Source organism: Heterodontus francisci, chromosome 6 (assembly GCF_036365525.1).
Source record: "Heterodontus francisci isolate sHetFra1 chromosome 6, sHetFra1.hap1, whole genome shotgun sequence".
Taxonomy (NCBI): domain Eukaryota; kingdom Metazoa; phylum Chordata; class Chondrichthyes; order Heterodontiformes; family Heterodontidae; genus Heterodontus; species Heterodontus francisci.
In genome coordinates, this window is record NC_090376.1 from 123079266 (window position 1) to 123093373 (window position 14108).

The 14108-nt window shown below is 40.6% G+C and overlaps 1 protein-coding gene across 13 annotated transcripts in view; it reads right to left on the reverse strand.

Moving 5' to 3' along the window:
• Positions 1 to 3635: 3635 nt before the first annotated feature.
• Positions 3636 to 14108, reverse strand: part of mbnl2 (muscleblind-like splicing regulator 2) — a 176539-nt gene continuing 166066 nt past the window's right edge. For 8 of the 13 annotated variants that reach the window (XM_068034269.1, XM_068034268.1, XM_068034261.1 and 5 more), the window contains one exon: positions 3636 to 7485. In XM_068034269.1, the coding sequence (XP_067890370.1) occupies positions 7346 to 7485 (140 nt within the window). In that variant the 3' untranslated portion in view covers positions 3636 to 7345. The remainder of the gene's footprint in view (positions 7486 to 14108) is intronic. The other 5 variants (XM_068034274.1, XM_068034273.1, XM_068034272.1 and 2 more) reach the window with 1 other exon arrangement.

A 14108-nucleotide genomic window follows, 5' to 3' on the forward strand; every position in this document is an offset into this window, starting at 1 on the left:
AGCTGAAGTGTGATTAGATCTTATATTTATCAACCTGCTTTTTAAAAAATGGCAGCTATGCTTCCAACATTACAACAGTGACTACGCATCAAAAGTACTTCATTGGTTGCAAAGTGCATTGAGATGTCCTGAAGTCGTGGAAGATTCCATATAAATGCAAGCCTTTCTTTCATTGCTGCTCATCACTTCTGGCCTCCAAGGGATTAGTGCTGGTTGCAAACACATATCACACTGGCTTCTTGCGCGTTTCCCAATTTCTATCTCTCCACCATTGGCGGCTGTGCCTTCAGCTGCCTTAAGCCCTAAGCTCTGGAATTCCCTCCCCAAACCCCTCTGCCTACCCCTCTCTCCTCCTTTAAGATGCACAGTGCAACCAACCTCATAGACCAAGGGCCACCTGTCCCAATATCTCCTTACGTGGCTTGGAATCAAATTTTGTTTTGTAACACTCCTGGGAAGCACCTTAGGATATTTACTAAGTTAAAGGGCGCTATATAAATGAAAGTTGCTGTCGTTGCAGAATGAGCACACACAATGGTGCATGCTCTCAAGAAGGCAGCACGTGGGCCTTCCAACTATGCATCCTCCAATGCTCACACTGGCAGCTGAAAGGATGTAGGGTCAGGCTGTTGATGTCAAGACTATGCAAGTCGGATGTCAACTGCTCGTCTCTAGTGCCTTGCTTTGGAATTGATCCCTATTCACATTATTGGTATTTCTGCTCTTACAAACTAATACTGACATTACGATAATTCTCTGCTAATTTCCTAATAGCCAGGCTGATGGCATGGGACCTCTCTATTAGCAATGCAAGAAAGCAACCAAAATCCAAGTAGACAAATATCTGCATTATTGCATAATATTAATTTACAGCACAGAAACAGGCCATTTGGCCCAACTGATCTTGCCGGTGTTTATGCTCTACATTAGCCTACTCCCACCTTACTTCATCCAACCCTATCAACATATCCTTTCATTCCTTTCTCCCTCATGTACTTATCTAGCTTCCCTTTATATGCATCAATGCTATTAGCCTTAACTACCCCATGTGGTTACAAGTTCCACATTCTCAACACTCTCTGGGTAAAGGAATTATAAATATTGGCCAAGATACCAAGGAAAGTAATCCCCTGCTCTGCTTCAAATAGCAGCCATGGGATCTTTTACGTCCACCTGAGGGAACAGACGGGCCTCGGTTTAACGTCTCGTCCTAAAGACAGCACCTCTGACACTGCAGCAGTCCCTCAGAACTGCATTGGGATTGTCAGCCTAGATTATGTACTTAGGTCTTTGGAGTGGGATTTGAAACCATGATTTACTGACTCAGAGGTGAGTGTGCTACCCACCAATACGTCTATAATGACCCCTTGAGAAGGCTGCATATCACCTAGAAATCTTGTAACTCACTTGCTGTATTGATGCCAACTGACATTAAGTGGCTTTAGTCAGTGTGAGGTTGACAGCCGGATAATCAAGGAACAATGTGGACTCAGAAAGCCAGAAATGCTTACTCCTTTTCTCATAGAACTGTTGCAATCCTGATCAGTCTTCGTTACAACTCCTGAGGTTTGTATTTGTTCTTAGCTCTTTTGCAGATGAGGAAAATTAATCCCATGAAGACTTGAGATTTATGCACGTACTCCAAATTTTATGACCAACAAAATTACCATTTGCTCACGAGGCGGTGTCCTTGACACTGGGGAGACCAGACGCGAATTGGGCGAACACTTTATGGAGTACCTTCGTTCAGTCTACAAGCATGACCCCAAGCTTCCGGTCACCTGTCATTTTAATTCCCCTTTCTACTTCTACTCTGTTCTCCGCCTCCTATGCTGTTCCAACAAAGCTCAATGTAAGCTTGAGGAACAGCACTTCATCTTTCGATGAGGTACTTTACAGCCTTCCGGACTCAACATTGAATTCAACTACTTCAAATCACAACCACTGCCCCCTTGGTTTTGGGCAACAGCTGGCAATGATTCTGCTTTTCCAATTTAGCCTCTAGACCAATCTTTGGTTTCTTTACTTGTCCCATTACCACTGCCTTTTGGTTTTCAGCGTCACCCCTTTTGCCATTTAATCACCCTGCCTTCTCTCTTGATCTTTCCTCCCCTCCTATGTACTTGCTGAAAACCTCACATCTCTAACTTCTTCCAGTTCCAATAAAAGGTGATCGACCTGAAACATTAGCTCTTTCTCTCTCCACAGTTGCTATCCTGTAGCGTATTTCCAGCATTTTTTGTTTTCATACTGTTTGACATCTGGTTTCTTAAACTAGCCCGCTTTAGCATACCTGTTAATCAAACTGGGTATCGCCAAGCAATTAGAGCCATTGAAGCTTAAAAGAACCTCTGACAATCATAGTAACGTTTTTAAAACCCAGTTTGATGGAATCTGTGGTTGCAAAGCTTGTTTTTAAGACCCTAAGGGGAAACGAGTACCAAAACTGAAACAGAAGCTGGAAAAACAATTTCAGGTTTCCAGGGAAACTGACACTGGCTAGAACCAAATTAAAGGAGACAGAGTCATCCCTGGACAAAGCAAATCAGGCACGAGTGGAATGCTGGAAAGTGAAGACTGAATCCAAGAGCTGTTTCTGTGACTTAAAGTAGTTGACTAACCAGACCTGGCCATACAGTGCACAGCTTGTCAATGAAGGACTCTGATAAAGGGAAGACTGGTATGTCCATGCCATCAAGACTGTTGTGAGCACAGCTGAGAAGGTTCTGGAGAAGTGCGCCTTGTGGTGAAGGCTGCACCCGTGGAGCTCAGATAGAGAGGAAACTGGCGTTGGAAGAATCCTTGAAAGAGCTGAAAATCTACAGAGGAACTTCAGAGTTGTGAACAACTGTGTGACTGTAATTGTTGCCGTATATGCTGGGTGGACTGCCCAGTGAGACCCATCTCTGATGTACCTGTTAGTTAAGGTGTGTGTAATATATAGACTGTGATTTGTCTGTTGCCTCCTATTTTAATTTGTGTCAGTTTTTGGTTTGAGTGTTAAAGTAAAATTTATAAAAGTGAAATCTTGCCTGTTTAATTTGGTTTCCTAAATTGGGGTTAATCAGTGGATTTGATTCTTTTCGTTTGTTGGTGGTCTCCATGGGGATCATAACATTAGTCTCAGCAAGTGAGAAACATAGACTACTTAGAAGAAAAGAAGACAGCATGTGCTGGTAATGAGTCTGGAGCCATCTTCTGTTTCTTTACTTATCCCATTACCACCCCTTTACCTTACACCAACATCCCTTTCGTCATTGAATCTCTCCTACCTTCCACCCCATCACAGACATTTCCCTGGCTCTCTGCTTGCTTAAAAACTGTTAACTCTCTAACTTCTCCCTGTTCTGGTGAAAAGTCATTGACCTGAAACTTAACTGTTTCTCTTTCTCCCTCCACACATGCTGCCTGACCTGCTGAGTATTTCCAGCATTTTCTATATCTAGTTTTTTTTTTGAGGGGGGGGGGATTTGGCTACCCAGCTTAAAAATGTTTAACATAAGAAATCCATAAACTATCATATAGTTAGCACGTGAAGCATAATGAAGAGTATGTACAGAGTATCATTCTAGGATATATGCAAGAATTGACATGTGCATGAGTGGATTACCAACAATCCTGAAATAATACAACAATTCTTTTCCCAAACATTTCTTTATTTTCCCCTCAAAGGTCATAAAACAAATAGTTGTATTTTCCGAAACAAAACAGTGAATCATTCAACATATAACATAACTGAAGCATAAACAGTATAATCTGGCAGTATTACTGAGAAAAATCAGTCAGTACTGTATACCTGGGAGGTGGAGAAGCTGTGTACAGACAAATCAATTTCATTGCAAAATTACATATTACTAAAAATCTATGGCATGAGAATGACTAACTGTGCTCTGTATATGTTTGCCTGTTGTGTGTGGAGCTATTACATTCTTCAACTGCTAAGATTCACCAAAAATCACAGCTAGAAATCTTATATGGCTGCTGTTACTAGTACAGTTCAAACCAGTTGCGTGAAATACTGATTTGAACACTTTCCAGGCATCTGCCAAAACAGCCCAAGTAATGATTTCCAACCAAACACTAATGGATCATTTTCTGACCAGAGAAATGAATATCGGAAATCACAAAATTGACTACAAACATCCATGATTCTTGAGTGTGGTGTCAGATAATTCTTGTTATTACAATCCAGTAAATTGTATATAAAGTCTCATTAAAGGGAACACAAATTGTTTTCAGTTTCGTTAAAAATGTTCTGTTCTAGGGAGGGTGCTGTTTTACTGTCAGGCTTTATGATATGTTTGAATATTTTATCTTTGCTCAAAGCTACAAGCATGAGAGATTAAGTATGGTTAGTATACCCCAATAGAGGCTTGAAAGTTCATTTTTGAATAAAAAGTGCAGTATACAATTTGTATACATAGCTTTTAAAAATACAGTTTAAGTGTTAACTGCTAAGTATTCCAATAGGAAATATATTATATTTCAGTAAACAGTTACAATTCACACACAACTGCCTCTCTCATGAGAATGCTTTGAAGGGAGTATTTAGTTTTTATTTAAAAACCTCTGCTGCTCATTTTACAATATAAAGACAGCTTTATTACATATTTACTATGTACATAAGTGCAACAAGATATGTTATACATATTTGTACATCACCAGGATCAAATATTTCAGCTGCGTGTCAACTCTGAGACAGTCATAACACTTCAGAAACAACAAACCCTTTATTAGAGAACACAAAACCAAAATGTTCCTTGGGTGCATATTTTGAAAATATTCAAACAGTATCAATATTTTACCATTCGACAGTACACAGATGACTAAAAGCCAATATCTGCAGGTCAAATGGCCCATATTGTCAGTTGGAAAACTGATGTAAAAACATATAAGTTCATCTACTCTTAAAACTAAAAAAAAAATTGATAATGTTACACATGTATCATGCTATTATTGTGACATAATAATTTCACGTTAAAGTTCAACTTATACATGTAAAACTCTAATTAGGCAATAAAGTTTGTTATGAGGTGGAATATGAAGCCCTAAGAAACTAAGTGCGCTGGATAAGTGCTGTGGTCACAAAGTGAGGCATTTTTACTGTAGTGCAACAAGCTTTTAAGCCAAGTACACTATTTCATAGCAGAAATTATTGCTATTACATCATAAATTTGAGAAAAATACTGTGCTGCTACACAAAAGACAGGACGCATAATTTTGTTGGATAATGAGTACACTTGAAATCCAGAAAGCGAGCTTTAAAAAGAAACACACACCAAAGAAATTTATTATGATGTAATAGCTGTTGAACTAATCACAACGGGTAACTTGCATTAGACATTTGAAAGTCTCATTGTGATATAATTTCCGATATGTTAATGGTGTATTTTATCATTGTAGAACCATAGGTTCAGTTGACTTGAAATTAATTGAGCTCCATGTGTAGTATAATTGTCGGACTTAAAAAAGCTACTACTACTAACCCTCAATAAGAAAAAAGTATAACAAAGGAAAAAAAAATCAATATTACACATTATCTTTTATGATCAATTCTACTATAAAACCATAAACATTTCATATCAGAAAATCAATCTTATAAAAAGATAAACCTATTATGAAAATGGGATATACTTTTAACACAATAAAGATCTTGATCAAGCTATTAACTAATTTCTAATCATTACACTGGATGAACCTAGCTAAAATCTTTTCTAAGGCTTGAAACAATCAATCATTTTTAAATATAAGCTATAATTAAAAAAAGCAAAAAAAAAAGCCTTTTTATGTCTGCTGCATTTTGATTTTATGGTGATTACTGATTGCTCTACTGGCACTAAAATCAACATGATGATAGAATTCAAAGGTTATACCACAGTACCGAGCTGGTCTTTGTGTATTTTCTGTTTAATTTTTATATACAATTTCGTTGAACAATATTCTGTTATATTCAACGCCTCTTCTAAATCTTATATTAGAGTCACTATTGGATTATGTGACTTGTAAAATGGAGACAATAAATTTGGTAAGATTTATAGAATTAGGATTTAATTTGGTTTAAAGAAAAAAAATCATCTTTGCACTGGTCATCTTTGTACTGTCACCAGTCACGTGTCATTAGTGAAATTAGGGTACATCTTTATTTGGGAAGAGCCTTTTGTTAGAAAAAGAATATATATTTTTAAAAAAGTTAATTTTTCTCGTCATATACTCCAACTAGGTTCTCGTCAAATTGTGCCAGCTAATTCAGTCTGCTTCGTTAACATGAGAAAACACACAAAATACAATTTTGGTACAACTTACACTTTGCACGTACTTGTGAATAATTGTCCCTCCCTCCCTTTATTTTAGGCACTGTTACATATATCATGTACTAGATTATAAAGAATTTATAATATGGTGCATCTTTCAGAGTTGGAAGAATCTTTGGTAACACAGTAAATATGGTGGGGCAAGTCAAACTGTAGCTGCAGTAAAACTGACCAACTCTGTCTCAACAAGTAATCCTGCCTGATGCTTAATCATGCCTGACTTTGTAGTCAGCCATATTCTCTGCAGCTCCACATTGCTAACCCTATTTGTAATTATAGGGGCTGGTGCTGAGAACTTGATTTAAGATTTAGACTCGATTCATCAAACTAAACCATCCTCCAACTTCTGATGCCAATGTAGGATATAGCTATCCAAATCTGACTGCTTTGCATTGGGAAGACGACATTCTTTCATGCTTTGCTCACATTAGCTGAAGAAGCATCAAGAGCATCAACAACTGAAATACAACAAACTTTGAAAAGACAAATTTCTGTGCGATATTGCAGATTAATATGAACGTTACACACATCGTGTGCACTTAAAATGTAATTTTCTTAAAAGTCACTGGTCATGTTTTGCTTTAAAACTAATGATCAATATTGATCAAATGCTATTTTTCCCACAGTGATTAATTAGGCTACTACTAAAGACTTAAACACCCTTTTTTCTACTGTAACTTTCAAAGTGGGTTTTTGTTGGCTATGGAGTACTGTTGTGTCTATAAGTGTCTGTAGGGATTCTTCCAACCCTGTAGGTGCTGTTTTTGTACACAATGATCTCATAACAGATTAACAATATAACCACATCACACTCTTTACAGAATGTAATGGTGAAACATCTCCACAAAATGAGACATCAGAAAGTAGATATACCATTTCTTTGATTGTAACATTTGTCATAGTGCTAGGGTTATTTACAGGATATATGAATATTAAATATGTCTGAACTCATCTATATCCTTAAATTTTATAATGCATTTCCCATCACAATTTTGTATTCTTGCTTAATCTAAATAGAATTTCTCTTAATTTGGTTAGCATGCTGGCTGTGGTAAGCCTAATATAGATGCAGGTGGGGAGGGAAGAGGATAGTATTTACAGTAAGCCTGTTCGTGAATTTCCAAAGAGATGTCCTGGGAATTCATCTGCTTCTGGTTCACTATTTCAGCATGACCTGAGAGATATTTAAAAAAAAGGTATTTAGCAAGGTTCAACATAACACAGCTATGCAAATATTTGCAATGACGTACAATGCCCTTAAAAAAGCAATAAATTATCCTGGTCAGTTCAAACAAAACATGCAGGTTGCTATGGAGACCACACATGCAAGTATTGCATGAAAATATCTCCTGATCATTAACCTCATCAGAAATTCAGAAACGACCACCTAATAATTTTATACGGAATCGTAACCTCTAAATCTTAAACTGGAGGACTGTGAAAGAAACAATTAAATGCTCAGTTGGGAACTGAACAATCTTAACAGGTCCACAAATGAAGACAAGTTCTGTTAAACTGTACCATGGACTTGATTTAGTACAGAACCAAGAAAACAAGGAACACTGTATGCCTTCACACGGTTTCAACGAACTCTGATTCAATCCTCCAGTACATTAGATGCAGAAAATTACCACAGCAAGCTTTGGTCAGCCGGTCTTAAGTTAATATGCATGGGAACCCATCAAGACGCTTATGTATCCTAAACAAACTAATGAGAAAGCCACTAAAGCAGAGATGCTGTATGGCTGACTAGTGCACACTAACTTCCCCCTAGGGACATACCCCACTTATCCAAGCTTGGAAAACACTGCTGCACATTGGGAGTGGCCAAGATTTGAGGAGCCTCAAGTGCACACTGAGGTACTGCAGGAACTTAACCATCAAATATCATGCAGTTTAGCAGTGGGATTTGGTTAAGCTTCCCACTGCTTGTTCAACTAGGACCACCCCATTTGTTAGGGATAATAAAAACAAGAAATGCTGGAACCACTCAGCAGGTCTGGCAGCATCTGTGGAAAGAGAAGCAGAGTTAACGTTTCGGGTCAGTGACCCTTCTTCGGAACTAGCAAATATTAGAAATGTCAAAGGTTGTAAGCAAGTGAGGCGGGGGTGGGGAAAGAGATAACAAAGGAGAAGATGTAGATTGGACAAGGCCACATAGCTGACCAAGAGGTCATGGAGCAAAGGCAAACAATATGTTAATGGTGTGTTGAAAGACAAAGCATTAGTACAGATAGGGTGTTAACGAACTGAAGATAGAACAGCAGCAAGTACAAACATGAAAAAAAACAGTGGGTAAGCAAACTTAACAAACTACAATGAAATGAAATAAACAAAAGAAAAACAATTGCAAAAAATGTAAAAAAGAAAAATTAACTAAAAATAAAAGTAAAATGGGGGGCCCGTCATGCTCTGAAATTTATTTTATTTATTTATTTAGAGATACAGCACTGAAACAGGCCCTTCAGCCCACCGGGTCTGTGCTGACCAACAACCACCTACTTATACTAACCTTACAGTAATCCCATATTCCCTACCACCTACTTACACTACGGGCAATTTACAACGGCCAAGCTATCTATCGCCTGCAAGTCTTTGGCTGTGGGAGGAAACCGGAGCACCTGGCGAAAACCCACGCGGTCACAGGGAGAACTTGCAAACTCCGCACAGGCAGTACCCAGAACCGAACCCGGGTCCTTGGAGCTGTGAGGCTGCGGTGCTAACCACTGCACCAATTACTGAACTCAATGTTCAGTCCGGCAGGCTGTAGTGTGCCTAATCGGAAAATGAGATGCTGTTCCTCGAGCTTGCGTTAATGTTCAGTGGAACACTGCAGCAAGCCCAGGATAGAGATGTGAGCATGAGAGCAGGGGGGAGTGTTGAAATGGCAAGCAACCGGAAGCTCAGGGTCCTGCTTGCGGACTGAGCGGAGGTGTTCCGCAACGCGGTCACCCAGTCTGCGTTTGGTCTCCCCAATGTAGAGGAGACCACATTGTGAGCAGCGAATGCAGTATACTACATTGAAAGAAGTACAAGTAAATCACTGCTTCACCTGAAAGGAGTGTTTGGGGCCTGGGATAGTGAGGAGAGAGGAGGTAAATGGGCAGGTATTACACCTCCTGCGATTGCAGGGGAAGGTGCCATGAGACGGGGACGAGGTGGTGGGGGTAATGGAGGAGTGGACCAGGGTGTCGCGGAGGGAACGATCCCTTCGGAATGGTGACAGGGGAAGGGAGGGGAAGATGCGTTTGGTAGTGGCATCACGCTGGAGGTGGCGGAAATGGCGGAGGATGATCCTTTGGATATGGAGGCTGATGGGGTGGAAAGTGAGGACAAGGGGAACCCTGTCACGGTTCTGGGAGGGAGAGGAAGGGGTGAGGGTAGAGGTGCGGGAAATGGGCCGGACACGGTTGAGGGCCCTGTCAACAACAGTGGAGGGGAATCCTCGGTTGAGGAAAAAGGAGGTCATATCAGAAGCACCGTCATGGAAGGTGGCATCATCAGAGCAGATGCGTCGGAGACGGAGAAACTGGGAGAATGGAATGGAGTCCTTACAGGAGGTGGGGTGTGAAGAAGTGTAGTCCAGGTAGCTGTGGGAGTCGGTGGGCTTATAATGGATATTAGTAGACAACCTATCCCCAGAGATGGAGACAGAGAAGTCGAGGAAGGGAAGGGAAGTGTCAGAGATGGACCATGTAAAGGTGAGAGAAGGGTGGAAATTGGAAGCAAAGTTGATAAAAGTTTTCCAGTTCAGGGCGGGAGCAGGAAACAGTCATCAATGTACCGGAAAAAGAGTTGGGGGAGGGGCCTGAGTAGGACTGGAACAAAGAATGCTCGACATATCCCACAAAAAGACAGGCATAACTAGGACCCATGCGGGTACCCATAGCAACACCTTTTACTTGAAGGAAGTGAGCGGAGTTGAAGGAGAAGTTGTTCAATGTGAGAACAAGTTCAGCCAGGCGGAGGAGGGTGGTGGTGGATGGGGACTGGTTGGGCCTCTGTTCAAGGAAGAAGCGGAGAGCCCTTTAACCATCCTGGTGGGGGATGGAGGTGTAGAGCGATTGGACGTCCATAGTGAAGAGGCGGCGGTTGGGACCAGGAAACTGGAAATGGTCAAAATGACGTAGTGCGTCAGAAGAGTCACGGATGTAGGTGGGAAGAGACTGGACCAATGGAGAAAAGATAGAGTCAAGATAGGAAGAAATAAGTTCAGTGGGGCAGGAGCAGACTGACACAATGGATCTGCCGTGACAGTCCCGTTTGTGGATTTTTGGAAGGAGGTAGAAGCGGGCTGTCCGGGGTTGCGGGACTATGAGGTTGGAAGCCATTTGTTAGGGAACTGGTTTGTATGGTTATTGGGATCCAAGTGTTACGAATTCCATTACTGCAGTGACTGGTCGACCCCTACAGGTTCTATTAATGAGCCAGACTGGATGGACAATAATCTACAATAGTGTACCTTGGTAAAACAAAAACCCACCCAGTTGAAATACAGGATTACTGAGTAGCAGCATTGCTTACCTCCTTCCAAGTACATAAGTCATCAAATAACTGGAAAACATAGGTTTGAGCCTGTGTTAGGTGGGCAGTAAGTACCGGGGCTATAAGGGCTAAATTATATACAGGTTGTATAGACTAGACTTGTGTTTCCTTGAGTATAGAAGATTGACAGGTGACCTAATTGAGGTGTTTAAGACAATCAAAAGATTTGATCGGGTCGAGAGAGTGAAACTATTTCCTCTGGTGGGAGTCCAAAATAAGGGGGCATAACCTTAAAATTACAGCTAAGCCGTCTAGGGGTGATGTCAGTAAGTGGTTCTTCACACAAAAGCTAATGGAAATCTGGAACTCTCTACCACAAAAAGCTGTTGAGGCTGGAAGTAAATTGAGAATTTAAAATCAGCAATTGGTAAATTTTTGTGGGGTAAGGGTATTAAGGGTTACAGAACAGGTAAATGGAGTTGAGATACAAATCAGCCATGTCCTCCTAACTGAATGGTGGAACAAGCTTGAGGGCCTGAATAGCCTCCTGTTCCTATGTTGTATGTCCTGTAATTTGTCTATACCCCATTAAACTGTCGAGGTATATTTTCTGATCAATCCTGTTCCTGCATGAATACTTAATGACCTTGCACCATCGTACCTTTTATTAAAAAAACTTCAGAGTTAATTTATTCATTTTTTGTTGCACATGTATTTCCAGCCTGCAGGAAGAACCCACACAGGACAGTCTGCGACATTCCATCCACTCTCATGTTCTAGTAATCCAAAGCCAGATATCTGCATTTTTCATTACAAATTGCTTAACCCAGGTCACAATGAAAGCACAGAGTTACAGCCACCGTAAGGCTGACTCCATTTTGGCATAAATTCATGGTCAGACTGGAATCTTGCACAGGGGCCAAAGGCAGCTTTGCCAATGCATACCCCGCAGGTTTCAATCATGACGGTAAAATGTTTGAGCGCACATCCAAGACCACCAGACATCTCGAGCTTAATTGACACAGGACTTTGTTGCTGCTGCACAGAAAATTATGTCCAATCTATCCTTTGCCCTTGGATCAGCATGCTTCAAAGAACTGTATCCAAATTAAAGTTGGGATACAGATGAACCCTGGGATATGAATATGAATTAACAAATGAGCACAATGTTGCTTAATGGGCATGGTAATGTAGTAGTTATGTTACTGGACTAGCAATCCAGAAGTCTGGATCAATAATAATCCAGAGAATCGAGTTGAAATCCCACCAAGGCAGCTGGGGAATTTAAATGCAGTTAATTAAATTAATCTAGAATAAAAAAACAATATCAGTAACAGAGACCATGAACCTCCCAGATTGTCGTAAAAACCCATCTGGTTCACTAATATCCTTTAGGGAAGGAAATTTGCCATCCTTGCCCTTACTCCAGACCCACAGCAATGCAGTTGACTCTTACTTGCCCTTCTAAATGGTTTAGCAAGCCTGCTACAAGAAACTAAAATCCACACGGACTGCAACTCAACCTTCGCAAGGTAAATTAGGGAAGGGCAATAAATACTGGCTTTGCCAGTGACGGCCACATCCCACGAATAAATAAAAAAATCTTCCAATCATCAGTTCACTGTTCAAGATGGCAAATAGAAAGACTTGCACTCATATAGCACCTTTCATGACCACCGTATGTCTCAAAGCGTTTTCCAGCCAATGAGGAAGGCCATTTAGGACTGAGATGAGAATTTTCTGCCCCAGAGGGCTGTGGAGGCTCAATCGTTCAGTATGTTCAAGACTGCTATCAATAGATTTCTACATATTAAAAACATAAAGGGATATGGGGATAGTACAGGAATTTGGTGAAGTAGAAGATCAGTCATGATCTCATTGGGTGGCGGAGCAGGCTCGAAGGGCTGAATGGCCCACTCCTGCTCCTATTTCTTATGTTATGAAATACTTTTTCAAGTGTAGTCACTGTTGTAATGCAGGAAATGCAGCAGCCAGTATGCGCACAACAAGCTTCCACAAATAGAAATGAGATAACAACCAGATAATCTGCTTTGTTGATGTTGGTTGAGGGGTAAATATTGGCAGGGATAACTCTCCAGCTCTTCTTCAAAACAGTGCCATGGGATCTTTTACATTCCCAAGCAAGCAGATGGGGCCTTAGTTTAACATCTCATCTGAAAGACAGCACCTCTGACTGTGCAGCGTTCCCTCAGTACTGCACTGGAGTGTCAGCCTTGATTTTTGTGCTCAAGCCCCTGGGGTGGGACTTGAACCCATAACCTTGTGATTCAGAGGCGAGAGTGATACCAAATGAGCCACAGCTGACAATTACAAAATGATAAACTCATTCTTTAAGTGACTGGACAAGATGCATCAGTGCTTTCAGAAGTTCTGAAAGCAGATAATCTGAGACTTGCTTATGCTGCCAACACCTGACTAAATAAAACAATGACTACAATGGGTAGCAATTGTCTTTTGACTTTCCAAGAGAAATACACAATCCCAAATACCAAGCACACATTCCAGGGAAAAGAAAATCCAAAATTTGGCTACGCCCTCAAATAATTCTAGCTTCTTCCAGAGTGCTGTATTAAGCACAACATTAAAAGCCCTATGAAAAGTAATGTATTATCCTACAATCTTGGATAACTTAGCCAGTACATTTCCTTGTCTACACACACCTCACAAGAAAGAGATCCAGTCCGATCACACATTGCAGTTGAGATATGCAGCATGAAAACCTAAAGAATCACTTTAAAAGTCATTGAATCTTGTGAAATTGCTCAGCAGTGTCTGACCTCATTAGGATTGTCCCTCTTGTAGATAGAATCCACTGCTGTTCTCTGGAGTACCATGTCTAGCAAGATTCTATTCCTAAACCCAAGCAGGGCATTTCAGAGACAGGTCAGTGATGCTTGAAACATATCTCCAAGACTTTTCTCTGAAGAAGCTTTTAAGAATTTAGCATGATCACTATCCAAGTTACTGCCAGAGCCAGCTAGCAGATTCTATTTCCTCCAAGCGAACTGGTTCATTAAGTCCTTTTTTCTGCAAGGCACTCTGTTAACTTCTGTTTCTCTAGAGTGATCTCCCTGTGTAACCTGTTGGGTTGGACAGCAACTCAGTATAACAGAAAGAACTTGCATTTATATACTGTTGTTCTCAGGACATCCAGTAACATTTCACAGCCAAATCAAGTACTTTCTAAGTGTAGTTACTGTTGTTCAGTAGGCAAACATAGCAGGCAGTTTGTACACACCAAAGTAGCGTAAACAACGTTAAGATCAATGATCAGATAATTTGTTTCCCTTA